Here is a 26,525-nt window from a genome sequence, read left to right as displayed (position 1 = left end):
TGCAGAAGTCTCTCAGTTCAGGCTGGCAGATTTTATTAATTTGGGAAATCATCCTGTTTGGTGGGGTATGATAGGTAAAATCATCCTGCATGATTGATGCATTAGGTAAACAGTTCTTTCTTTATTTTGTTTATTTTTATTAACATGTTAGCTGTTTCCCACCCAGGTAGGGTGGCCTGAAAAAGAAAAACTTTTACCATCATTCACTCCATCACTGTCTTGCCAGAGGTGAGCTTACACTACAGTTATAAAACTTTAATATTAACACCCCTCCTTCAGAGTGCAGGCACTGTACTTCCTATCTCCAGGACTCAAGTCCGGCTTGCCAGTTTCCCTGACTCCCTTCATAAATGTTACCTTGCTCACACTCCAACAGCACGTCAAGTCCTAAAAACCATTTGTCTCCATTCACTCCTATCTAACATGCTCATGCATACTTGCTGGAAGTCCAAGCCCCTCACACACAAAATCTCCATTACCCCTTCCCTCCAACCTTTCCAAGGCTGAACCCTACCCGCCTTCCCTCCACCACAGATTTATACACTCTCGAAGTCATTCTATTTCGTTCCATCTTCTCTACATGTTCGAAACACCTCAACAACCCCTCCTCAGCCCTCTAGGCAATAGTTTTGGTAATCCTGCACCACCTCCTGATTTCCAAATTACGAATTCTCTGCATTATATTCACACCACACTTTGCCCTCAGACATGACATCTCCACTGCCTCCAGCCTTCTCCTTGTTGTAACATTCACCACCCATGCTTCACACCCATAAAAAAGCGTTGGTATAACTATACTCCATGGACAAAGTTCTTCGTCTCTACAAACTCCTCAGTGCACCACTCACCTTTTTCCCCTTGTCAGTTCTGTGATTCACCTCATCTTTCATAGACCTGTCTGCTGATAGGTCCACTCCTAAATGTCTGAATACATTCACCTCCTCCTTACTCTCTCCCTCCAATCTGATATCCAGTCTTTTGTTCTTTCGTTATCCTTTTAAAATGTTATATAGATCAAGGTATCCACAGTGTGGTGTACATTTCCATTTCTGTTGATGATGATGATGATGATAATATTGAGAGAAGCTATGTAACTCCAAAAGTGTGTGTGGCACACTTGCATGAAAATATTCAGTATCAGGTGAGTATTTTAATATCTCACATGTTTGCATGCCTGCACATGCACACATTTAATAGGCATCTTCATTAACATACCACAAGGAAAGAGCAACCTCTAATATTACCTCAGCATCCTGATTTAGAATGGGTCTGCCTTCACTCACTGTTACGTAGTTATTTTATTAATGAAAGATAAATTGTAATTATATATTGTTGCATATTGTTCATATGTACATTACTGCCTTTTATTTCCCAGCTTTAAACATCTGTGTACAGTACCTCGTAAATGACAATTTGTATTTTACTTTGACAGTGCTGTGCCCTTGGATGATCTTTGACCCTTTTTTTATTTGTATGTGTTGGGTTATTAAAGGGAAATTCTTTTGTAAAGTGGGAGACAGGTAAACAATCTTACAGCAGACTCCATACATGATAGCTTTGGGAGTCTTTAAATGGTGATGGGGAGTAATGCAAAAATGGCTGCTCATAACATATGCTAGACTAAAAATTGGAATGTGCAGTGATGACGTGGTGTCGTCACCTAAAAAAAAATGTGTACGATTTAAGAAAAATCCCAGAGGCTTGCTGCAAAATGGTTTCAGAACTGGAAAAAAAGGAGTAATGAAAAAAGGGTAAAAGCATCAGATTTGCCCTCATTGGCTGATAGGAGGAAAAGATATGATAGCTATATATAAGATTATGAAAGGATGCTGTACTTGACATGGTAAGACAACAAGACAGTACAGCCAAGACCTGAAAGTTCAGATAGATCAAAGTATGAAATGTTCTCAACCCTTTAAAGCCAATATATTTATTGGCCTACCCAAGGAGACCAATAAATAAAGTGCTTGCCCAGTGTAGGGTTAACCCAATACCTGTGTCTGAAGCACAGGGCCACCACAGTATACATCGTTGATATGTATAAGTTATTTATCACCATAGGAGTTGCAGAAAAATTAACAAATGTGACTAATTTAGTTGCTTCCTGCATTTCAGTCTGTACCTGCAGTGTTTTCATATCCTCCGCATCATCAGGACTAAAATGTGAGGATACTGGAGAAAACGTTCATGTACAAATTGAGAGGGACTCCAAGCTTCATATTTCCTTTGCCTCCTTCCATTTGCACACTCAGGGCTATGAGAGGAAACTAAATATAATATGTACAGTACCTTGTGGATATTGTACAGCCTCTCCTCACTTAACAATGGAGTTCTGTTCCTAATACCGCTTTGATAAACGAATTCTTCATTAAACAAGGAGCATACTATAATGGTAGTGGGTTTATGTCGACCATCTTTGATATTGCTTTAATGTCACCCTTACACCATTTATAACATTTTTAATATATTCTTAAATGTTTATATAGTAGTGTACTGTATATTGTAATAAACAGAATAGAGGAAATGAGCTCTAATGTATGTTACAGTAGTTAGGTATTCATACTGGTCAGAGAGCCCGTCATAAGTCTGAGTTGTCGGTAAATGATTATGTCGGTAAGTGAGGAGAGTCTGTATATACCATCCATTAGACTAGTTGTTAAATTTTATTTTGTGATAAATAAATGACTTGCATTTTTTGAGTTGACAGGTTCTGTACTTGTCTGAAAGATACCACGACCACTATTTACATATCCTCTGGTTCTCTTATTATACATGATCAAGGCTAAAGAAATTAAAGGAACCTGGGTATAATGTGTATATAGTACTTACTTCATTTACCCATACTGAGTATCTGTGGTTCGATCCCTGGCAAGGGTGAAAACATTGGGCATGTTCCCTTACACTTGCTGCCCCTGTTCATCTAGCAGTAGGTAGGTATATAGGTTTTAGTCGACTGTTGTGGGTCACATCCTAGGGTGGTAGTAGTATATCTTAGATAGGGCTGGGTTTTGAAATGAGCTAAGGTAGGAAAACAGTTGTTTGCTTGTAAAATTGATTTGTGTAAAAACAAGAAAGAAGAAAAAATGACATGTGAAGAGTTGTTGATGTTAGTGGCAATGTTTAGGACCACAACAGTGTGAACCTTGCACCACCCTCTGTTTCTTACTATTATTTTTATTATTGAAAATGTAAGAGAAATTATATTTTATTTTTTATTTAAATAAATTTATTAATTTATATTAAATAATTTATATTTACTGGCAATACAAATCCTACCTTACCTCTCAGAGGTAAGGTAGTACAGTGGACCCCCGGCTTACGATCAGCTCCCAACTCGAACAATTATGTAAGTGTATTTTTTTAAGTGCTTTTGTAAGTGTATTTTTGGGGGTCTGAAACAGACTAATCTAATTTACAATATTCCTTATGGGAGCAAATTCGTTCGGTAACGGCACCCGAACAGACTTCTGGAATGAATTAATATCATAAGTCAGGGGTCCACTGTATTTGTATTGACACACCTCATTTAAAATGTTTATCATATTTACTTTGTTAGGCCCACTAAATATGGGTTTTTCTCATTTGTTTTTATAGATTATCCCCTCTATACATGTATATAAAATACATACTTATAATTTGCATCGCCTGTTTGGTTTCCTGACAAGGAGTTGGACGAGTCAGTTTGGTTCTGTTGTGCTGTAAAAAATTTTCTGTTCTTTTGTCTTATCATTTATGTACTTTTTTAGGTCAATGAATCGAGTATTCCACATTGATTGCATTAGTGAGTTTCATAATAAAAACAGGGATCCAATTTATTTTTTAATGATAATGAAGACAGGCATCTATATTATGCACAGTACTATATTTCCAGCTATGATGACATCACTTGCCATTGGGTCGACATTCCTGTTATCAGTATTGGCAGGTGTGCTGACAGACAACTTGGGTATCCGTCTCACTACTTTCATTGGTGGAGCCATAGCTACTGCTGGCATGTTCATCTCTTCCTTCTTTTCTGATAAAGTACGTGGCTTCTTGTGCTGGGTAGTTGTTTAGTACATTTTTCAGCATGCATAACTTTTTATAACTTGCAGAGTTGTTGTTAATGTTTAGTAAAATTTCATCTCTCTGTTTATGTAGAGGTGCTGTATATCTACAAGTATATATGTGTCTCGTTCCATGTACAGTATTTATTGATTACAATATGTATCTTTGTGGCCCAATGCTTGCTGCAGTATACAGTAGGGCCCTGCTTTACAGCATTTCGCTTTACAACATTCTGCTAATACGGACATTTCAAATTATGACCAAAACTTGCTATACAGCTCCCCCCCACTTGAGTTTTTAATATGGTCACCGCGCCCCACCCGGTTTGTATACATTATCCATGAGCTCCGTAAGCACCGTGTCTCTCCATTATGTTTGGAAACTACAAAATTTCAAGTTCATATTTTATATTTTTTTTATTATTTTATTATCACACTGGCGGATTCCAACCAAGGCAGGGTGGCCCGAAAAAGAAAAACTTTCACCATCATTCACTCCATCACTGTCTTGCCAGAAGGGTGCTTTACACTACAGTTTTTAAACTGCAACATTAACACCCCTCCTTCAGAGTGCAGGCACTGCACTTCCCATCTCCAGGAGTCAAGTCCGGCCTGCCGGTTTCCCTGAACCCCTTCATAAATGTTACTTTGCTCACACTCCAACAGCACGTCAAGTATTAAAAACCATTCGTCTCCATTCACTCCTATCAAACACGCTCACGCATGCCTGCTGGAAGTCCAAGCCCCTCACACACAAAACCTCCTTTACCCCCTCCCTCCAACCTTTCCTAGGCCGACCCCTACCCCGCCTTCCTTCCACTACAGACTGATACACTCTTGAAGTCATTCTGTTTCGCTCCATTCTCTCTACATGTCCGAACCACCTCAACAACCCTTCCTCAGCCCTCTGGACAACAGTTTTGGTAATCCCGCACCTCCTCCTAACTTCCAAACTACGAATTCTCTGCATTATATTCACACCACACATTGCCCTCAGACATGACATCTCCACTGCCTCCAGCCTTCTCCTCGCTGCAACATTCATCACCCATGCTTCACACCCATATAAGAGTGTTGGTAAAACTATACTCTCATACATTCCCCTCTTTGCCTCCAAGGACAAAGTTCTTTGTCTCCACAGACTCCTAAGTGCACCACTCACCCTTTTCCCCTCATCAATTCTATGATTCACCTCATCCTTCATAGACCCATCCGCTGACACGTCCACTCCCAAATATCTGAATACATTCACCTCCTCCATACTCTCTCCCTCCAATCTGATATCCAATCTTTCATCACCTAATATTTTTGTTATCCTCATAACCTTACTCTTTCCTGTATTCACTTTTAATTTTCTTCTTTTGCACACCCTACCAAATTCATCCACCAATCTCTGCAACTTCTCTTCAGAATCTCCCAAGAGCACAGTGTCGTCAGCAAAGAGCAACTGTGACAACTCCCACTTTGTGTGATTCCTTATCTTTTAACTCCACACCTATTGTCAAGACCCTCGCATTTACTTCTCTTACAACCCCATCTATAAATATACAGTGGACCCCCGCATAACGATTACCTCGGAGGTAATCGTTATGCGGGGGTCCACTGTATTAAACAACCACGGTGACATCACACATCCCTGTCTAAGGCCTACTTTTACTGGGAAATAATTTCCCTCTTTCCTATGTACTGTAACTTGAGCCTCACTATCCTCGTAAAAACTCTTCACTGCTTTCAGTAATCTACCTCCTACACCATACACCTGCAACATCTGCCACATTGCCCCCCTATCCACCCTGTCATACGCCTTTTCCAAATCCATAAATGCCACAAAGACCTCTTTAGCCTTATCTAAATACTGTTCACTTATATGTTTCACTGTAAAAACCTGGTCCACACACCCCCTACCTTTCTTAAAGCCTCCTTGTTCATCTGCTATCCTATTCTCCGTCTTACTTTTAATTCTTCCAATAATAACTCTACCATACACTTTACCAGGTATACTCAACAGACTTATCCCCCTATAATTTTTGCACTCTCTTTTGTCCCCTTTGCCTTTATACAAAGGAACTGTGCATGCCTCTGCCAATCCCTAGGTACCTTACCCTCTTCCATACATTTATTAAATAATTGCACCAACCACTCCAAAACTATATCCCCACCTGCTTTTAACATTTCTATCTTTATCCCATCAATCCCGGCTGCCTTACCCCCTTTCGTTTTACCTACTGCCTCACGAACTTCCCCCACACTCACAACTGGCTCTTCCTCACTCCTACAAGATGTTATTCCTCCTTGCCCTATACACGAAATCACAGCTTCCCTATCTTCATCAACATTTAACAATTCCTCAAAATATTCCCTCCATCTTCCCAATACCTCTAACTCTCCATTTAATAACTCTCCTCTCCTATTTTTAACTGACAAATCCATTTGTTCTCTAGGCTTCCTTAACTTGTTAATCTCACTCCAAAACTTTTTCTTATTTTCAACAAAATTTGTTGATAACATCTCGCCCACTCTCTCATTTGCTCTCTTTTTACATTGCTTCACCACTCTCTTAACCTCTCTCTTTTTCTCCATATACTCTTCCCTCCTTGCATCACTTCTACTTTGTAAAAACTTCTCATATGCTAACTTTTTCTCCCTTACTACTCTCTTTACATCATCATTCCACCAATCGCTCCTCTTCCCTCCCGCACCCACTTTCCTGTAACCACAAACTTCTGCTGAACACTCTAACACTACATTTTTAAACCTTCCCCATACCTCTTCGACCCCATTGCCTATGCTCTCATTAGCCCATCTATCCTCCAATAGCTGTTTATATCTTTCCCTAACTGCCTCCTCTTTTAGTTTATAAACCTTCACCTCTCTCTTCCCTGATGCTTCTATTCTCCTTGTATCCCATCTACCTTTTACTCTCAGTGTAGCTACAACTAGAAAGTGATCTGATATATCTGTGGCCCCTCTATAAACATGTACATCCTGAAGTCTACTCAACAGTCTTTTATCTACCAATACATAATCCAACAAACTACTGTCATTTCGCCCTACATCATATCTTGTATACTTATTTATCCTCTTTTTCTTAAAATATGTATTACCTATAACTAAACCCCTTTCTATACAAAGTTCAATCAAAGGGCTCCCATTATCATTTACACCTGGCACCCCAAACTTACCTACCACACCCTCTCTAAAAGTTTCTCCTACTTTAGCATTCAGGTCCCCTACCACAATTACTCTCTCACTTGGTTCAAAGGCTCCTATACATTCACTTAACATCTCCCAAAATCTCTCTCTCTCCTCTGCATTCCTCTCTTCTCCAGGTGCATACACGCTTATTATGACCCACTTCTCGCATCCAACCTTTACTTTAATCCACATAATTCTTGCATTTACACATTCATATTCTCTTTTCTCCTTCCATAACTGATCATTCAACATTACTGCTACCCCTTCCTTTGCTCTAACTCTCTCAGATACTCCAGATTTAATCCCATTTATTTCCCCCCACCGAAACTCCCCTACCCCCTTCAGCTTTGTTTCGCTTAGGGCCAGGACATCCAACTTCTTTTCATTCATAACATCAGCAATCATCTGTTTCTTGTCATCTGCACTACATCCACGCACATTCAAGCATCCCAGTTTTATAAAGTTTTTCTTCTTCTCTTTTTTAGTAAATGTCTACAGGAGAAGGGGTTACTAGCCCATTGCTTCCGGCATTTTAGTCACCTCATACGACACGCATGGCTTACGGAGGAAAGATTCTTTTCCACTTCCCCATGGACAAGAGAAGAAATAAAGAAGAACAAGAGCTATGTAGAAAAAGGAGAAAAACCTAGATGTATGTATATATATATGCATGTGCATGTCTGTGAAGTGTGACCAAAGTGTAAGTTGGAGTAGCAAGATATCCCTGTTATCTAGTGTGTTTATGAGACAGAAAAAGACACCAGCAATCCTACCATCATGCAAAACAGTTACAGGTTTCTGTTTCACAGTCATCTGGCAGGACGGTAGTACTTCCCTGGGTGGTTGCTGTCTACCAACCTACTACTCATATTTTATATATGCTCTGATAATTATACGTACAGTGGACCCCCGCATAATGATCACCTTCCAATGCGACCAATTATGTAAGTGTATTTATGTAAGTGCGTTTGTACGTGTATGTTTGGGGGTTTGAAATGGACTAATCTACTTCACAATATTCCTTATGGGAACAAATTCGGTCAGTACTGGCACCTGAACATACTTCTGGAATGAAAAAATATCGTTAACCGGGGGTCCACTGTACTTAAAAAAATAAAAAATTAAAATTAAAATTCTTTATCTCTCTGTTAATATTACAATGTGGGGTTTACATATTATAAGATATTATTACATATTATAAAATACTTATTACAAAGAAGGCCACTAGTATGCCTAGGTATGCCTAGTCATTTTGGGCAGACTAATACTAGTTCTTGCTCTATATTGAAACAGGATATGGATCATACTGGTAATAAGGTTAGGTAATTGTAGTAATGAACTAGATTTACAGAATTGAGGTAGTTCAAAATATTTAAGAACTTAACAATTACTTTATCTATTAATGGAAATGGTCTCGTTTTGGCATGATACAGTTTCTATATTGAAGTGTCTTAGGTAAACTTATGACTAGCTTAAGAATTATGAAGCAATAGCTGTATTCAGAATTTTCTGTTTACAGTCATGTGTAGATTAGGGAGAGTCACAGAAGTTTGTCCAAAATGACCTGGTGGCGGCAACATAGACGATTTCCACATACGTGCATTACTTTATTTAGCAGTTTTTGTAGTTTTTTCTTTTCTTTTCCAATTTTTTTCTTTTCCTACTAATATTTGGGGCCTGAGAGACCAATACTGTATATAATGTATATACATATATAAACTCACTGTATTGAACACAATAACCACACTAAAGTTATTATCATATTGTTTACCACTGTTGTTTATTACAATAAACATGCACAAATCTTGTATAATACTAATGTTCTATCATATATTTACATATTTACAATCACTGGACATGGTTTTAGAACTGCTGGAGCTTGTGGAACTCCTTGAAACAAGGCACCATGCACAGAGGTACCTTACTTTCCTCCCACATAAACCGAGTGTCTTTGCGTCTTTGTTGCCGTCGTTTTGTTTGTGCACAGACGATGCATCTCTTCTGAGCAAATTTCTTCTGAGTTGAAGGAAGCTGTATTATGAAATGATCACCTTCCCTCCTCAAACGCTTGGGTATATCCTGAGGAGTTCGAGGACCTTGTTGTATAGCAGGTGTTGTTACCTGGTACTTCATTATGAGTTGTCTGACAACAGACAAACAAAATTCACCATACGGTGGTCTGTTGCCAGTCTTCATTTGGTACATATTATATGCATTGAGCATTGAAATGTCCATGAGATGGAAGAAAAGTTTCATGTACCACTTGTAACTTTTACGAACACAATCAACAAAGCCAATCTGCATGTCACATTTGTCAACCAAGCGCATGTTTTGTGTATAATCAATCACTGTCACTGGTTTTCAAATACGTTCATTAGTCACTTGATCAACTTTGCCACTGTCTTGCATTTCATTACGGTGAATGGTTGTCAACAATGTGACATCTCGTTTGTCATGCCACCGTATTGCCATGATGTCATTGGCAGTAAACACCTGCACGTCATCACCATGAGCACCTGCGTTGAGCCTGGGCATATGTTTACAATTAGAACGCACTGTGCCACACACGTGTCTTGTTCACTCGCAAGAAATCACTGAGTAATGGGCTTGTGTACCAGTTATCGGTATATAATGTATGCCCCTTACCAAGATAAGGTGCCATCATGCTTCTCACTATGTCACCTGAGATACCCAATAACATCTTGGTATCTTTCAATATTTTACTTCCCGTGTATACAACAATATCCAATACCAGGCCACTGTCACAGTCACAGAGTACAAACAGTTTTATACCAAAGTGTTTCCTCTTGCTTGGTATATACTGCTTGAATGACAGTCTACCGTTGAACAAAATCAAAGACTCGTCAATTACAAGATTCTTGAATGGATAAAAGTATATGCTGAACTTTTGTTTGAGATACATAAAAACATCTCTAATCTTGTATAACCTGTCACTTCTGTCAGGCCTGGTTTTGTCAGAGAAGTGCAACATACGTAACAGTAAGATAAACCTGTTCACTGGTATGATTTCACTGAAGACCGGGGTAGAAATTAGCCGATCTGTGGACCAGTATGCTTTTATATTATGCTTATAGACATGAGGCATAAGCATTATTGTTGCAAAAAGCAAATACATTTCTGCAAATACATTCCACCATTGTAGTCTTGACTGTGGTGATATGATCGTATTTGCCATGGTGTACTCAAAATACTTATTACTTTCCCTGACAATAGTTTCCATCAATGGCTGGTCAAAGAATAATTCAAAGAATTCCAGTTCATTGGCCGTGGTTCCAAGGGGACAAGTAGGTAGAATTCCACTTTGAGAGTCATCAAAGTGGTGAGGCTTGGGAACAAAATTGGGATTTTGCTGCCAATCCCAGATACGGTTTGCTGGTGGATACTGGACATCACAGGCTGGTTGTGCGGGTAGTTGTGGTTGTGGTGGGCTGGTGGCTGATGCTCCGCTTTGTCCTTGAACTGAAGAGTCAGCAGCGTGGGTCCCAGCCTGGGCTGGTGAGTCACGCATGGCCGTGGCACTACCATCACCACTACCACCATCTACTGATGCCTGTGGTCTATCCATGCCAAGTGTAGCCACATCATCCTCACTATCACTATCTATACCTGGTGTAGGGCCACGGGATGTACTCCGTCCCATGGGCACAGCATAGGGTACACTACTCGAGTGCATGCGGTGGTGTACATACCGACGCTTCACTGGTGAATATGATTCCTCACTATCACTACTCGAATGATCGTCAAGAGCAATAAAATCACAATCCATGTCACTATCATCATTACTGAAGTCAGAGGCCTGGCCATGTGAAAATAATAGTTTTCTCTTGCGTTGAGGTACAACCGACTGTGACTGAGGAGTGCCCACACCAGAGGTAGAAGGTTGAGGATCGTCAGGGTTTTCTGCACTATTATCAATATCCTAGTCATTCCTTTCGGTCACTAACTGATCAAAGCCAAAGAATTTGTCTTCATTTCCACTTCCATCAGTGTCAGAACTATCAGATAGGAAGAGGAGAGTCCCAATTTTCCGTGGAGTGAGAGCTGCCTTGCGACAAGGCATGGTGAACAAGGGTAACTGAGCCGGTGTTCCCACAATGCTATGCAAGTGCCTAGATTTTTTGTTTATGGTGCACACCCACCACGCAGACCAATTCTCTCACATGTAGGCCTATGAGCGCTTTCGCACTAAATTTGACGGCGCTAGAATTTTGGCATAGATCTATGGTTTGGACACTCAACGTGAAGCCGTAGATCTACGGGACGGACCCTGAAAGGGTTAAGACTACAGATATTTTAAGGTAAGTAATGAGTGAATTGTACAGTGGACCCCCGGATTAAGACATCATCGGATTAAGTAGTAATTGGATTAACATTTTTGCATCAAAATATTGGCTTGGTTAACAACACTGAACTCGGTTAAAGTCATTCGTCTTGAACATGTCCGCGTGCCGTGAGCGGCTCGGACACTCCATGTACAGCCAGTGTGCCTTTGTTTACCAGCCAGTGAGGATGATTCCACGCGTACATGCGATACATTTTGTATTATTCCATTGTTTTTAGTGCTTGTAACTGCTAAATAAGTCACCATGGGCCCAAAGAAAGCTTCTAGTGCCAGCCCTTTGGTAAAGAGGGTGAGAAGCACTATAGAATTCAAGAAAAAGTTTGTAGAAAGATACGTAAGTGGTGGTGGTAGAGGGTGGTAGTGATGGTGGTACCCAGCCAGGGTACTTCCCCACACACCAGCCAGGGTACTTCCCCACACACCAGCCAGGGTACTTCTCCACACACCAGCCAGGGTACTTTCCCACACACCAGCCAGGGTACTTCCCCACACACCAGCCAGGGTACTTCCCCACACACCAGCCAGGGTACTTCCCCACACACCAGCCAGGGTACTTCCCCACACACCAGCCAGGGTACTTCCCCACACACCAGACAGGGTGCTTCGCCACACACCAGACAGGGTACTTCCCCACACACCAGCCAGGGTACTTCCCCACACACCAGCCAGGGTACTTCCCCACACACCAGCCAGGGTACTTTCCCACACACCAGCCAGGGTACTTCCCCACACACCAGCCAGGGTACTTCCCCACACACCAGCCAGGGTACTTCCCCACACACCAGCCAGGGTACTTCCCCACACACCAGACAGGGTGCTTTGCCACACACCAGTCAGGGTACTTCCCCACACACCAGCCAGGGTACTTCCCCACATACCAGCCAGAGTACTTCCCCACACACACGATTTGATTTTAGTGGGACTTTCATTGTGTGAATAGAATAATCAATGCTTATTGCTTGAGAAGAATTGAAAATTGGGTTGAGCAAATATGATTCTGTTAGTGGGAAGGACCTGTCTAGTATGGGCCAACAGGCTTGCTGCAGTGTTCCTGCTTTCTTATGTACAAACATTCATGGATGAACATCACCCTGACACAGCTGTTGCAGGCCATGCTAGCAACATCTACAATGACAATGCTGTGTCCCATTTTAGGGAAATCTTAAAGACATGCCAGAAGCAGAGCTCTCTGGACAGATATTTAGTGCCACATGTGTGCAGTGACTCTCCAGCTGGTCCTAGTGGCATTAAAAACAAAGAAGTAACCCCGGAAAAGGACTTGGTACCTGAAGTCTTTATGGAGGGGGACTCCCCTTCCAAACAATAGTACACCTCCATCCTGTCCCCTCCTCCCATCTCATCACTCATCAATAAGTCTTCAATAAAGGTATTTTAGTAATGTTTTACTCTGCATGTCTCATTGTTTTCTGTGTAGGGAAATGTATATTTCATGTAAAAAAATTATTTTGTTTAATACTTTTGGGTGTCTGGAATGGATTAATTGGATTTCCATTATTTCTTATGGGGAAAATTCATTCGGATTAAGTCAGATTTGGTATAAGACACACACTCTGGAACGGCTTAATTATGTTTTCTGGGGTTCCACTGTATATGCATTTTATCACTCTGGGATGCTTAAATGTCATAGAATATTATGTGTGGGTGGGGTGGCCAGGTATGGTAGCCCGGCTTGCTACCATACATACCACACTGTGGTCTGTTGCTGTTCCAGTTGAAGGTGTTGCAGCTCTTCAGAGGTTAGCTCTTCCCTGTGATCCTCCACCAACTCTTCCACATCCTCGCCACTCACATCCAACCCCATGGACTTCCCCAAAGACATGATAGATTCCACAATCAGCATAGGGTTGTCAGGGTCAGCCTCAAATCCTTCAAAATCCTTCTCTTGGATGCATTCTGGCTGCAATTTTCTCCAAGCAGAGTTCAAAGTCCTGGAAGTCACTCCCTGCCAAGTCTTATCTATAAGGCTTATGCAGTTGAGAATATTGAAGTGATTCCTCCAGAAATCTCTTAGGGTCAATTCAGTGTCCGAGGTCACTTCAAAGCACCTTTGAAACATTGCTTCGGTGTACAGTTTTTTGAAGTTTGAAATGACCTGCTGGTCTATGGGCTGGATGAGGGGAGTGGTATTAGGGGGCAAGAACTTCACTGTGATGAAATTACACTCCTCAAACAATAGGTCTTCCAAGTCTGGAGGATGAGCAGGAGCATTGTCCATTACCAGGTTGGCACTTAAGTGGCATTATATTTTCTAGGAGGTATTTCTTCACACTTGGGCCAAACACTTCATTGACCCACTCAATGAAAATTAGCCTCGTGACCCATGCCTTATTGTTAGCCTTCCACATCACACACAATTTACTCTTCATGACATTGTTTTTCTTGAACACTCGGGGATTTTCAGAGTGATACACAAGTAAAGGCTTCACTTTGAAATCACCACTAGTGTTACCACAGAACAAGAGAGTTAGCCTATCCTTCATAGGCTTGTGTCCTGGCAGTGCCTTTTCCTCCTGCGTGATGTAGGTCCTCTTTGGCATTTTCTTCCAAAAGAGGCCTGTTTCGTCACAGTTGAACACTTGTTGGGGGAGGAATCTTTCAGCCTCTGCGTACCCCCTTGAATTAATCAGTGAATTCTTTGACTTCACATTTGTCAGAACTTCCAGCCTCGCCATGCCTTACCACACTGCGTATGCCACTTCGCTTCTTGAATCTGTCGAACCAGCCTTTGCTGGCCTTAAATTCAATAACAGCAGCTCTTGTTCCTGGCATTTTCTTTACGAGATCTGCATGCAACTGCCTTGCCTTCTCGCACATTATTCCCTCTGAAGCACTATCTCCTGCTAACTGTTGCTCATTTATCCAAATCAACAACAACTCCCCATCCTCAATTGTTTGCAATCTCTGATTCGTTAGCATATTTACCCCTTTTGCAACATCAGCTTCCTTGATTTCTGCTTTCTTCACCAGGATGGAACTGATTGTTGATGTCGACTTCCTGTACATCCTGGCGAGCTTGGCCACACGTACACCACTTTCATATTTTGCTATAACTTCTTTCTTGAATTATATCATGTTTCTCACCTTCTTTACCAAAGGGTTGGCACTCTAAACTTTCTTTGGCCCCATGGTGGCTTATTTCACAGTTGCAATCAATAAACAAGCACCAGAAACAGTGGATGAATGTGCAAAGTATTCCCAGCTCAACGAGAGAGACCCGCAGACTGAGTGTGATACATGTGAGGAAGCGGCATTGCCAGTGAGTGGACGTGTCTCATACCAGTGATTTCCGAGCAAATGCATGGTATCTAGGGGGAAATTTTGCCGAAAAAAGTGCTCGATTTCCAAATTGTACGATTTCCGCACTGGCCAAAAACCAGGGGTCCACTGTATATGTTGGGGTGATTTTTTTTTTATCCAATGTAAAATTGGATAAAAAATTTTGTCATAAATTACAAAATAACATTGGAGACATTTTATGCAGCTCTAAGGAATAGTTTTTGGGCTTTGTAATTTGTCTGTTTTTTTCATATTTTCTAACAGAATTATCTTAATCCTTTGACATTTTAAGCATCAAACACAACCTATACCACTTAATCACCAAATATGTAGCTTAATATTATCACTACTCTGTCTTATAGCAACTCAAGTCACCATAATAAATTATTTCAGGTTGAAATCCTGATGATTACTTATGGTTTAATGTTTGGTGGTGGAGCATCACTGGCATACACTCCATCACTGGTCATTCTGGGACACTACTTTCAACGATGGATGGGCATTGTCAATGGCTTCGTCACGGCTGGCTCTTCTATCTTCACCATTGCTTTGCCTTTCATCCTACCACATGTCCTGAACATTGGACTGCAGACAACGTTTCAAGTCTTGGCTGGGCTGAATGCTTTCCTCATGGTAAGTGATGTACATATTCAAATGGAGAGAATTACAGTAGGCCTACTGGCCCACTTTTTCACTTGCATATGACCTTTGAACACTGTTGCTAAGTATAATTGAGTTTTTACAAATACAAAGTTACCATATTGGTCCCCACCTCCTTATAGAATTAAATATTTTATGTAATTTTTTCTTCTCTTTTGCAGCTAGCTGCTTTGGTATTCAAGCCGCTAATGCCAATCTTGCCGCAGACCAGACCTAAGTATGACAACACGTGCAAGGGGCATTGCAAAAGCTTCTGGTCACGTATTATAAATTTTGACATCTGGAAAAATAAACGATATGTTATTTGGACTTTGGCCATTCCATCTGCTTTGTTTGGCTACTTTGTTCCTTATGTTCACTTGGTAAGAATTTGCTGTTTTTATACTATTGAATTTACAGGCTAATGTTATCCTACTTCTGCATAAAGTAGGGGTTTCATATAATATGAATTGGACAGCTTCTTGTTGTTTAGAAAATATTATAAATCCCTTTTCAGAGAGCACATTTATATTTGAAATTTACACTCTTTAAAGGATCCAGAGTTTAAGAGAATGTTATTAATTCAATTTTAAAAAAAATCTAAATTTTAGTTGCTTCCAAATTGTAATAAGTAATTTTTAGTAAAGAATATACAGTGGCACCCCAGTTTTTGTCCTTAATCATTTCCAGAAGGTTGGTTGAAATCTGAAATAGACAAAAACTGAAGTAATATTTCCCATAAGAAATGATGTAAATCCAGCTAATCCGTTCTAGACACCCAAAATTATTAACAAAAAATACATTTTTTAGAGAATAACTATAATTTTACATACAGAAAAAATTGAGAAATAAATATGAAGCACCAATTTTAATGGATAAATGAACATTTAAATCACTATTATATACCTTTATTGAAGACTCTTGTTGGTATATGGAAGAAGGCGAGGAGGGGAGAGAGAGGAGAGGTTATTGTTTGGAAGGGGAATCCCCCCTCCATAAGGGCTTCAGGTATCAAAGCCCTGTCCGGGGTTATTTCACTTCTTTGTCTTTTACTCGCACTAGGACCAGCTTGAGTCACTGCACCCCTGTCGCACAAAAAGTATGTCTAGAGAGGCCTGTTTCTGGTGTCTCTTTAAGATTTGCCTAAAATGGGACAAGACATTGTCATGGAACATGTTGCAGACACAGCTTGCAACAGTTTTGTTAGGGTGATAATTCTCCGCAAAACTTTGCAACTCACTCCACTTTGCACACATGTCCTTAATCACTGAAGGAGGTGCATTCTTGCCTCTCTTACTCCTCCTCTGAAGCAATTTCCTCAGCTGCAATCTGCTGCTGTTCCAATTGAAGGTCTTGTAGCTCTTCAGTGGTTAGCTCTTCCCTGTGGTCTTCCACAGGCCATCCTGGCCACTCACATCCAACCCCATGGACTTCCCCAAAACCACAGTAGATTCCACAATAGGCGTAGGGTCGTCAGGGTCAGCCTCAAACCCTTCAAACTCCTTCTCTTGGAAACATTCTGGCCAGTTTTCTCCAAGCAGAGTTCAAAGTCCTGGAAGTCACTCCCTGCCAAACTTTATCTATAAGGCTTATGCAATTAAGGATAATGAAGTGATTCCTCCAGAACTCTCTTAGGGTCAATTCAGTGTCTGCTGTCACTTCAAAACACCTTTGAAACATTGGTGTAGATTTTTTTTAAGTTTGAAGTGACCTGCTGGTCCATGGGCTAGATGAGAGGAGTGGTATTAGGGGGCAAGAACTTCATTGTGATGAAACTAAACTCCTCAAACAGTTGGTCTTCTAAGTCTGGAGGATGAGCAGGAGAAGTGTCCATTACCAGGTTGGCACTTGAATGGCAATTTATTTTCCAGGAGGTATTTCTTCACACTCGGCCAAATACTTCATTGACCTACTCACTGAAAATTTGCCTCGTGACCCATGCCTTATTGTTAGCCTTCCACATCACACACAATTTACTCTTCATGACATTGTTTTTCTTGAACACTTGGGGATTTTCAGAGTGATACACAAGTAAAGGCTTCACTTTGAAATCACCACTAGTGTTACCACAGAACAAAAGAGTTAGCCTATCCTTCATAGGCTTGTGTCCTGGCAGTGCCTTTTCCTCCTGCGTAATGTAGGTTCTCTGGCATTTTCTTCCAAAATAGGCCTGTTTCGTCACAATTGAACACTTGTTGGGGGAGGAATCCTTCAGCCTTTACGTACTCCATGAATTCATCAACGAATTCTTCGGCCACTCATTTGTCAGAACTTGCAGCCTCGCCATGCCTTACCACACTGTGTATGCCACTTCGCTTCTTGAAATTGTCGAACCAGCCTTTGCTGGCCTTAAATTCACTAACAGCAGCACTTGTTCCTGACATTTTCTTTACGAGATCTGCATGCAACTGCCTTGCCTTTTCACAAATTATCCCCTCCACAACACTATCTCCCAGTAACTGTTTTTCATTGATCCACACAACAACAACTTCACATCTTCGATTGTTTGTGATCTCTGTTTCATTAGCATATTTATTCCTGTCTCCACATTAACTTTCTTGATTTTTACTTTCTTCGCCAGGATGGAACTGATTGTTGATTTGGACTTCCCATACTTTCTGGCGAGCTCGGCCACACATACCCCACTTTCGTATTTTGATACAAGCTCTTTCTTGAATTCTATCATGTTTCTCACCTTCTTTACCAAATGACTGGCACTCTGAACTTTCTTTGGCCCCATAGTGGCTTATTTTGCAGTCGCACTCAATAAACAAGCACAAAAACAATGGATGAACACATGAAGTATTGTTCACTTGACAAGTGACAGAGGCAGACTGAGTCAGGCGGCAGCGGCGGGCGGACAAGTCTGTTATGGATGACTTCTGAGTCGATGTACAAAACCCAGATTAAAAATTAGCTAGAAAAAGTGGTTGAAATCCAAATTGTATGATATTCAGACTGGATGAAAATCGGAGTTTTATTGTATTCAGTAGGACCCCACTTACATGGCAGGTTAGGTTCCAGGCTACTGCCGGAAAGCAGAACTCCATTTTTTCCATATATAAATTCATATAAATGCCAGATAAGTTTACACTAACATATATTAAGTTAGACATTAAAAACTAAAATGCACACACAGTACACTCATTATTTACCTCAAAATATTTGTAGTCTTAATGTAGGAAGTCAGGTTGGAAAGTATGGGTAGACAGGAAGGGCAGCAATCACCACCCCACTCCACCCCACCCCACCCACACGTAATGTAAACAAACCAGACGAACACGCTTGGTTTTCGTCACTTTACATTGTGTACAAGTTGTCTACATGTTGATACAGTAGAATAAATATAGAGAAACACTCCCATTGTCATGTAACACCATTTATAACCCTTTCAGGGTTTCTGATGTACTAGTACGGCTTACGCACCAAGGTTTTTGACGTACTAGTACGCCTAAATTCTAGTGCTCTCAAATCTAGCGAGAAAAAGCTGGTAGGCCTACATATGGAAGATTGGGTCTGTGTGGTCAGTGTGCACAGTATAAAAAAAATCCTGCAGCACACAGTGCATAATGAGAAAAAAAAAACTTTGACAGTGTTTTTGGTTTAAAACAGCGACTTTGCACTGTATTTTCGTATGGTATTTATGATGGTATTCTAGTTTTTCTGGTCTCATTTTATAGAATGGAAGACATCTTACAGAAATTGAGACGATTTTGATTGGTTTTACAATGAAAAGTACCTTGAAATTGAGCTCAAAGTAGCAGAAATCTTTGATTTTTGCCGAAGTTCAAAAGTAAACAGATCATGCTACGTGTCCAATACACATCAACTGGCGAGTCTAATATTCTTTCACAAGTGCGCTGATATTATTTATACCATTTCTACACTAATGCAGTAGTTTGCATAACAGTAAATCTTCTATTTTTTTGCGAGAATAAAAATTCAAAGTGGAAAGCAAAAGAATGTAAGAGAGGCATGGGGATGTGATTAATGAACAGAGGAAATGTTATTTTAGTGCTAGGAATGTCTTTTTTGTTTATTCTGGATCCTATTTGGAAATTGGCATCTTTTGAATTTTGTGTGAAATTGGCAAAATTGCTAAATTCTGACTACTTTATTGGATAGTTGAAATTAGTAAATGGGTAGTTTCTTGTACTCATTCGATAGAAAAAATGGAGTTCTAGTGAAATAGTTATGATTTTTGTCAACTAGTACACTGGAATTGGCCGAAAATAGAGCTCAAAGTGGGCAAAATCGCTGATGCGTAAACATCGTCGAGACTGCTAAATTCACGAGAGCATAATTCCGTAAGTTTCCCATTAAATTTCATACTTTTGGTGTCATTATGATCGGGAAAAGATTCTCTATCTTTTCATAAGGAAAAATAATTTTTTTTTTTTTTTTTTTTAAATTCGTCAACCCTGAGAACAAGTATGGGAGAGGGCCTGTCAACCCTGAAACAGTTAAAAGAAATTACACCCTAAGTGAAGCCATACAAAAGGAATAATTTTCTAGCCACCCCAGTAATATTATAGTGTACACATTTTCTCTGATGTTGGACTACATGTTGCCTGGTTACCACAAGTTCTACAAGTCACCTAGGTACCACATCTCATATTTATGTTAATTTATTCTACTGTGGGGTGTATTTAGATGGATTAAGCAAAATATCTATATTAACCTTTTATATGATATTTAATGCACCTCAGAGTGATTATTATTTTGTTATTATTATTACCATTATTATTATTAATAAGGCATCTTCAAGACTAATAAGACTCTCTTAGTGATTTTAATGTGTACCTGCATGCCAGCACAGTGCGTAAGTTTACTTAGGTACAGGTACACGTAAGTATAATTATCAGTTTTAATAATAATGTAGGTATGTAGTCCGCCTGGGCTACATACCTACACCTACTTACATAGCTACACGATGTTTAATGTGGCCCAGAGCCATATTATTACCATCGGCATACCATGTTCACTGAGCTTAATCGTTTCTATTAACTACCTTTAGATGCCATCATAAACAAAGGGAGAAGTAATGAATAATTTATGCTGAGAATTGTAAACAAAAGCATTATGTATTATAGTTAACAGTCCACTTTTTCCCAGTGATATGAACCAAACAAACAGTAAAGAAATTACTCTGCAGATCATAAAGGACCAAACAAGTGTTATTGTACCAGAGTCTGAAATAAAAGAAGCCAGGTTACTAGAATCCCATGGTAGAAAAAGTGTTATGCTTAGATTCCACTCACGTGACAGGAAAAAAGACTTAATTATTGCATCTATTAAAGTAAAGAAAGAGGTATACATAAACGAGTGTCTTACCAAAAAACGTCAGAACCTCCTGTATAGAGTCAGAAAACTTAAGCGGGAGAATAACGACACAATACACCAATGCTTCACATGGGATGGGAAAATTCTTGTTAGGAAAACAAATGTAGGTCAACTGTACACAATCATGAACGAGAATGATCTGTCACGATTTCTCAGGGATACTAATCTTACAGAGAATAACTAAACAATGTCCAACTTAAAAGCCTACGTAGTGTAGTGTATGTTTTGCTCCATTATTGTTCAAATTTCATTGTGCAATCTCTTAGTAATTAAATAACCAACTACCTCATTTTGTGATTTTACTAGTAAGCATAAGTCACCTTATGTGATTTTGTTATTTACTATTGTTCGCTTAAACATTAGCTGAATTGATACTTTCTCTGTCCATATTACTACCTCATATTTTTTTAAATACTATCAATTGATATTACTTACTAAAATTAATAATTATTTTTACTAAAATTTCAATTTACTCTTAACATTTTTGACATTTAATAACCATTACTTGTCTAATTACCTTTACCTGTTTTAATACCACATTTACTATCTTAGATTACTCTTAATTACCTTGTACTGCCATATAACCTCAAGTATAACTACCAGTGCAATATTGAATGAAATAAACATTACTTTTTCACTTTTTTTGTAATCATTATTACTTACTAAAATTTTATTAAACACCATATTTACTACCAGTCAATTTTACTTTTGTACATTAAACATTATCTTGTACTTCCCATAAAATTTTGTTGCCAAATTTTCAAGTTTGTATATTCAACCACAACCTTTATATTATCCTTTGTACCTGTTTACCTGGGTACCTGTCTACCATCTTACTATCATATTATAACCAAGACATTACCATTGTTATTTTTTTACTATTATTCTTTTGGTACTTTAATTGTGAATTTTATTTTGTCAATTTAAATCTAGTTATAATCTTGATCTTGTCAACAACCTATACCAGACTCTAGTGCAATTGCAAGTACCATTTCAAATTGTATTTTTATATTATAAGTTTATATTATAATTCCTACCATCTGTCCATTTAACTTTGTTTACCATTACTTAATTTTAGTCCCTTATATATTTTCTCCTTTATTTTAGCTTTATATAACTACCCTAGTTTATATATTCACAATTGTTAAAATAATCAAGGTGCTATTCTCAGGTGCTAAAGTAGAATAAGTTCACAATTTTGCCATTATATTCCAAAGCTCATTTATTTGATTACCACTTTATTGTTCACCACAACCTATATTAGTCCCTTTTATATTATAATTTTATACTATAATTCTAACTTTAAAAAATTACCTTTATAGTACTACCTACTATCATATTCCCAAGCTCTATTATTTGATCATCACTTTATTTGTATTAGTCCCTTTTATATTGTCTCCTTTATTTTAGCTTAAAAAAAGAAAAAAAAAAAAAACTACCTTAGCTCATTATTTTACATTTGTTAAATAATTCAGGTGCTATTTTTTAGCTTAAGACTATTTACTTTGTTTTATACTTAATTCTAACTATAGATTCACAACAAATCTAATGATTACAAGCATTGATCCTGATACCAACCTCTTATTTAATGACTTAAATGAATCAAACAGTTACTGTAATTACTACACTGCAGAACAATCAAAGGCACTTCTCAGTGCCAACAACAACATAACTATCTTTAACTACAATATCAGATCTTTAAGCAAGCATTACGATGACCTCATAGCATTACTAAATTCCTTACATGCCAATATGTCCATCATTACACTAACTGAAACCTGGCTAAAGCCTGATAGTACAGATGTCTATGCCATTCCTGGTTACACAGCCATACACAACTGTAGGCCAGACCAACAAGGGGGTGGCACAGCCATATACTACTCAGACCAACTAGAATGTACCACTAATACTTGCACAAGGGATGAACATGGGGAATATATAATAGCTAAATTCAAATCCAAATACCTACAAAAACCTCTCACATTGATAAACATCTACAGAGTTCCACAGTCAAACATTAGCCAATTTAGTCAAAACCTAGGAAGTATGATAACTGATGCACGCATGAACAAAGATCACTTACTACTCTCAGGTGACTTCAATATAAATCTCCTGCAAGACCAGGACCCACAAGTTACTGAATTCACAAACACAATGAGTAACTGTATGTTACTACCAACAGTAACAAAACCTACAAGAGTTACAGAGACTAGTGTTTCCCTACTTGACCACATCTGGACCAACACCATATCCCCTTTAAAATCAGGCATAATTACAGATAATACCACAGACCACTACCCTACTTTCCTCATAACAACTCTTGGTAAACTACCCCAAGACACTACTAAAGTCACATTCAGACTTCACAATGAGGCAGCCATTAATAACTTCACAACAGCAGTAGCAAACATTGATTGGCACACTGAGCTAGAAATCTATACAGATATTGACGAATGTATTAACAATTTTCTAAAAAAGACCCAATACCCCTATAACAAGCACTGCCCTAAAAAAACTAAGCAGATGACAGCTAAGAGACTGAACAGTCCCTGGCTAACACCCAGCATTCTCAAATCCATAAATACAAAACACCAATATGAAAAACAGTACAGAATGGGTCACATAACCAGAGACCAAACAAAATGTTACTCGTCAATCCTAACCAGCCTGATAAGAAGGGCAAAAAAATTGTATTATGACAACAGATTATCCAACTTACGAGGTGATATAAAAAAGACCTGGAAAACCCTATCAGAAATTCTGGGAACAAAAAAGATATCACGAAATAGCGAAATAAAATTAGCAAAATCAGATGAACCCCAACTCCCACCAACAGAAACAGCAAACAGACTCAATGATTTCTTCTCCACTATAGGACAAAACCTTGCCAATAAAATCCCAAGCTCAGATACCCCACCAAATGACTACCTCACCGGCAACTACCCGAACACACTGTTCCTAGCTCCGACTAACCCATACGAAGTCTCCCTTATTATCAACGCACTAAAAAACAAGGCAGGAGATTTAAATACCTTACCACCCTTTATATACAAAAAACTGTCACAAGTGCTATCACCAATCATTGCAACACTCTTTAACAAATCCATTGAATCCTCCACCTTCCCTACAGTACTCAAAATAGCAAGGGTCACCCCGATCCACAAAGGAGGAGACCAAACAGAGTTGAATAACTATAGGCCAATATCCATCTTACACCCTCTCTCAAAAATCTTCGAAAAATTAATTCATAAATGAATCTACTCCTACCTTATCTCCCAAAACATACTCAACCCCTGCCAATTTGGATTCAGGCCTAATAAAAATACTAATGATGCTATTATACACATGCTAGAACATATATACACTGCAATAGAGAAAAAAGAAGTCCCACTGGGGATCTTCATTGACTTACGTAAAGCTTTTGATACAGTTGACCATGACTTGCTCCACGTAAAATTGTCACACTATGGTATAAGAGGGCACTCCCTCAACTACCTCAAGTCATACCTCAGCAACAGAAGCCAATATGTGTACGCAAATGGGGCAAACTCTTCTGCGCAACCAATTACAGTTGGTGTCCCACAGGGAAGTGTCCTTGGCCCTCTTCTCTTTCTCCTATACGTGAATGACCTTCCAAATGCTTCGCAATTACTCAAACCCACACTATTTGCAGATGACACTACATACGTCTTCTCTCACCCGAGCCCAGTCACGCTAGCCAATACTGTAAATACCGAATTACAGAAAATATCTACCTGGATGAGGACTAACAAACTTACACTAAACATTGACAAAACCTACTTCATTCAGTTTGGTAACAGAGCTACAGATGTCCCTCTTAACATAATGATAAATGGATCACCTATCACAAAGCTAACAGGGGGAAAATTCTTAGGAATCCACCTTGATAATAGACTCAAATTTCATACACGTATAAAACAAATTTCTAAGAAAATTTCCAAGACTGTAGGCATACTATCGAAGATACGGTACTATGTTCCACAGTCAGCCCTCCTGGCCCTATATCACTCTCTTATTTACCCCTATCTCACCTATGGAATTTGTGCATGGGGCTCAACAACAATTAACCATCTCAGACCACTAATTACCCAACAAAAGGCTGCAGTTAGAATAACAAATTCTCACTACAGGCAGCACACTCCACCAATATTCAATACACTAAACCTACTCACCATACAAAACATCCATACTTATTACTGCACCTATTACATACATAGAACACTTAACTCTGATATTAACCCTCCCCTCAAACATCTCCTTTCCAACCTCAACAGAACACATGACCATAACACAAGGCACAGATCACTCTTTGATGTTCCTCGTGTCCATCTCACACTATGCAAAAACTCAATGCACATAAAAGGCCCTAAAATCTGGAATTCATTACCTGTAAATATAAAAGAAACACTACCTGTTTATAAATTCAAGTCTCTTCTCAAAGATCACTTACTCACCCAAAACCAAATAAATACTGAATAACTGAACCTTATAAATTGTATATCTTAAATGTTTCTCACAATTATATCACATAAATGTTAAACCTAAAACCCAATCTAACTTTATTATTTTTTAAATACACTACCTAACAGAATACTCCATACGACTGAATGTACAACAATGCATGCAACCATATGACCTGTCTTTGTAATACTCATTTGTGCTTTATAGTTATCTGTTTACAATAATGTATTATCACTGATTTCATCATTGCTTAGTTAATTTTAAGCCAGCCCGTAATGCTATGCATAGTATAAGTGGCTTTGGCATGCTGCTCTTACCTGTATTTTTTTGTACCTCTGTATGTATGCTCAAATTGTTAATAAATTGTTAAGAGGAGTGACATAATGTTTTCCCTCCGCCCGGCTACCACACCTGTTTCTTACAAAATTTCAAAGAAATTATCATAGATGGATTAAACAAAATGTCTATATTAACGTAAAATAAGACATTTAACCCTTTCAGGGTCCGTCCCGTAGATCTACGGCTTTACGTTCAGGGTCCAAACCGTAGATCTACGCCATGAGCTCAGCTCACTCTGATAAACTGTGAGTGGTACATTTGGGCCTAGATATGAGAGAATACATCTATGTGGTATGTGTGCACCACATAAAACAGATCCTGCAGCACACTGTGTATAATGAGAGAAAAAAAATGAAATCATGATTTTTCGATTAAAACAGCAACTTTGCAGTGTTTTTTCGTATGTTTTTTATAGTTGTATTTGCGATTTCTTGGTCTCATTTGATAGAATGGAAGACATATTACAGAAATAGAGATGATTTTGATTGGTTTTAGCATTGGAAATGGCTTGAAACTGAGCTCAAAGTAGCGGAAATGTTAAATTTTTGCCGATATTCAAGAGTAAACAAACGACCTCACACATCTAATACACGTCAGCTGGTGGGTCTAATATACATTCACAAATATGGTGATGATATTTATACAATTATTACAGTATTGCATAACAGTAAATCTTCTATTTTTTGGTGTGAATAAAAATTCATTATGTAAATAAAAAATCAAAATGGAATTTATTTGTAAAGCCTCAAAACATAACTAATGAACAGAGGAAATGTTAATTTAGTGCCAGGAATGCTTACATTGTTCATTCTGGACCCTAT

The 26,525-nt window shown here is 38.9% G+C and overlaps 1 protein-coding gene across 3 annotated transcripts in view; it reads left to right on the top strand.

Moving 5' to 3' along the window:
- The window catches only part of LOC128698935 (monocarboxylate transporter 10-like protein kar), a gene marked incomplete at its 3' end in the record, with an annotated part of 184,905 nt that overhangs the window by 141,816 nt on the left and 16,564 nt on the right, over positions 1-26,525 (top strand). For 2 of the 3 annotated variants that reach the window (XM_070096889.1, XM_070096888.1), the window contains 4 exon segments: positions 2,116-2,163; positions 3,872-4,023; positions 15,295-15,534; positions 15,723-15,923. In XM_070096889.1, coding sequence (XP_069952990.1) covers positions 2,116-2,163; positions 3,872-4,023; positions 15,295-15,534; positions 15,723-15,923 — 641 coding nt within the window. 3 annotated transcript variants of the gene reach the window in all.

The sequence above is a fragment of the Cherax quadricarinatus genome, chromosome 55 (assembly GCF_038502225.1).
Source record: "Cherax quadricarinatus isolate ZL_2023a chromosome 55, ASM3850222v1, whole genome shotgun sequence".
Lineage (NCBI taxonomy): Eukaryota > Metazoa > Arthropoda > Malacostraca > Decapoda > Parastacidae > Cherax > Cherax quadricarinatus.
Note: the sequence above shows the minus strand (reverse complement) of the source record. Positions and strands in the feature narration are given on the sequence as shown.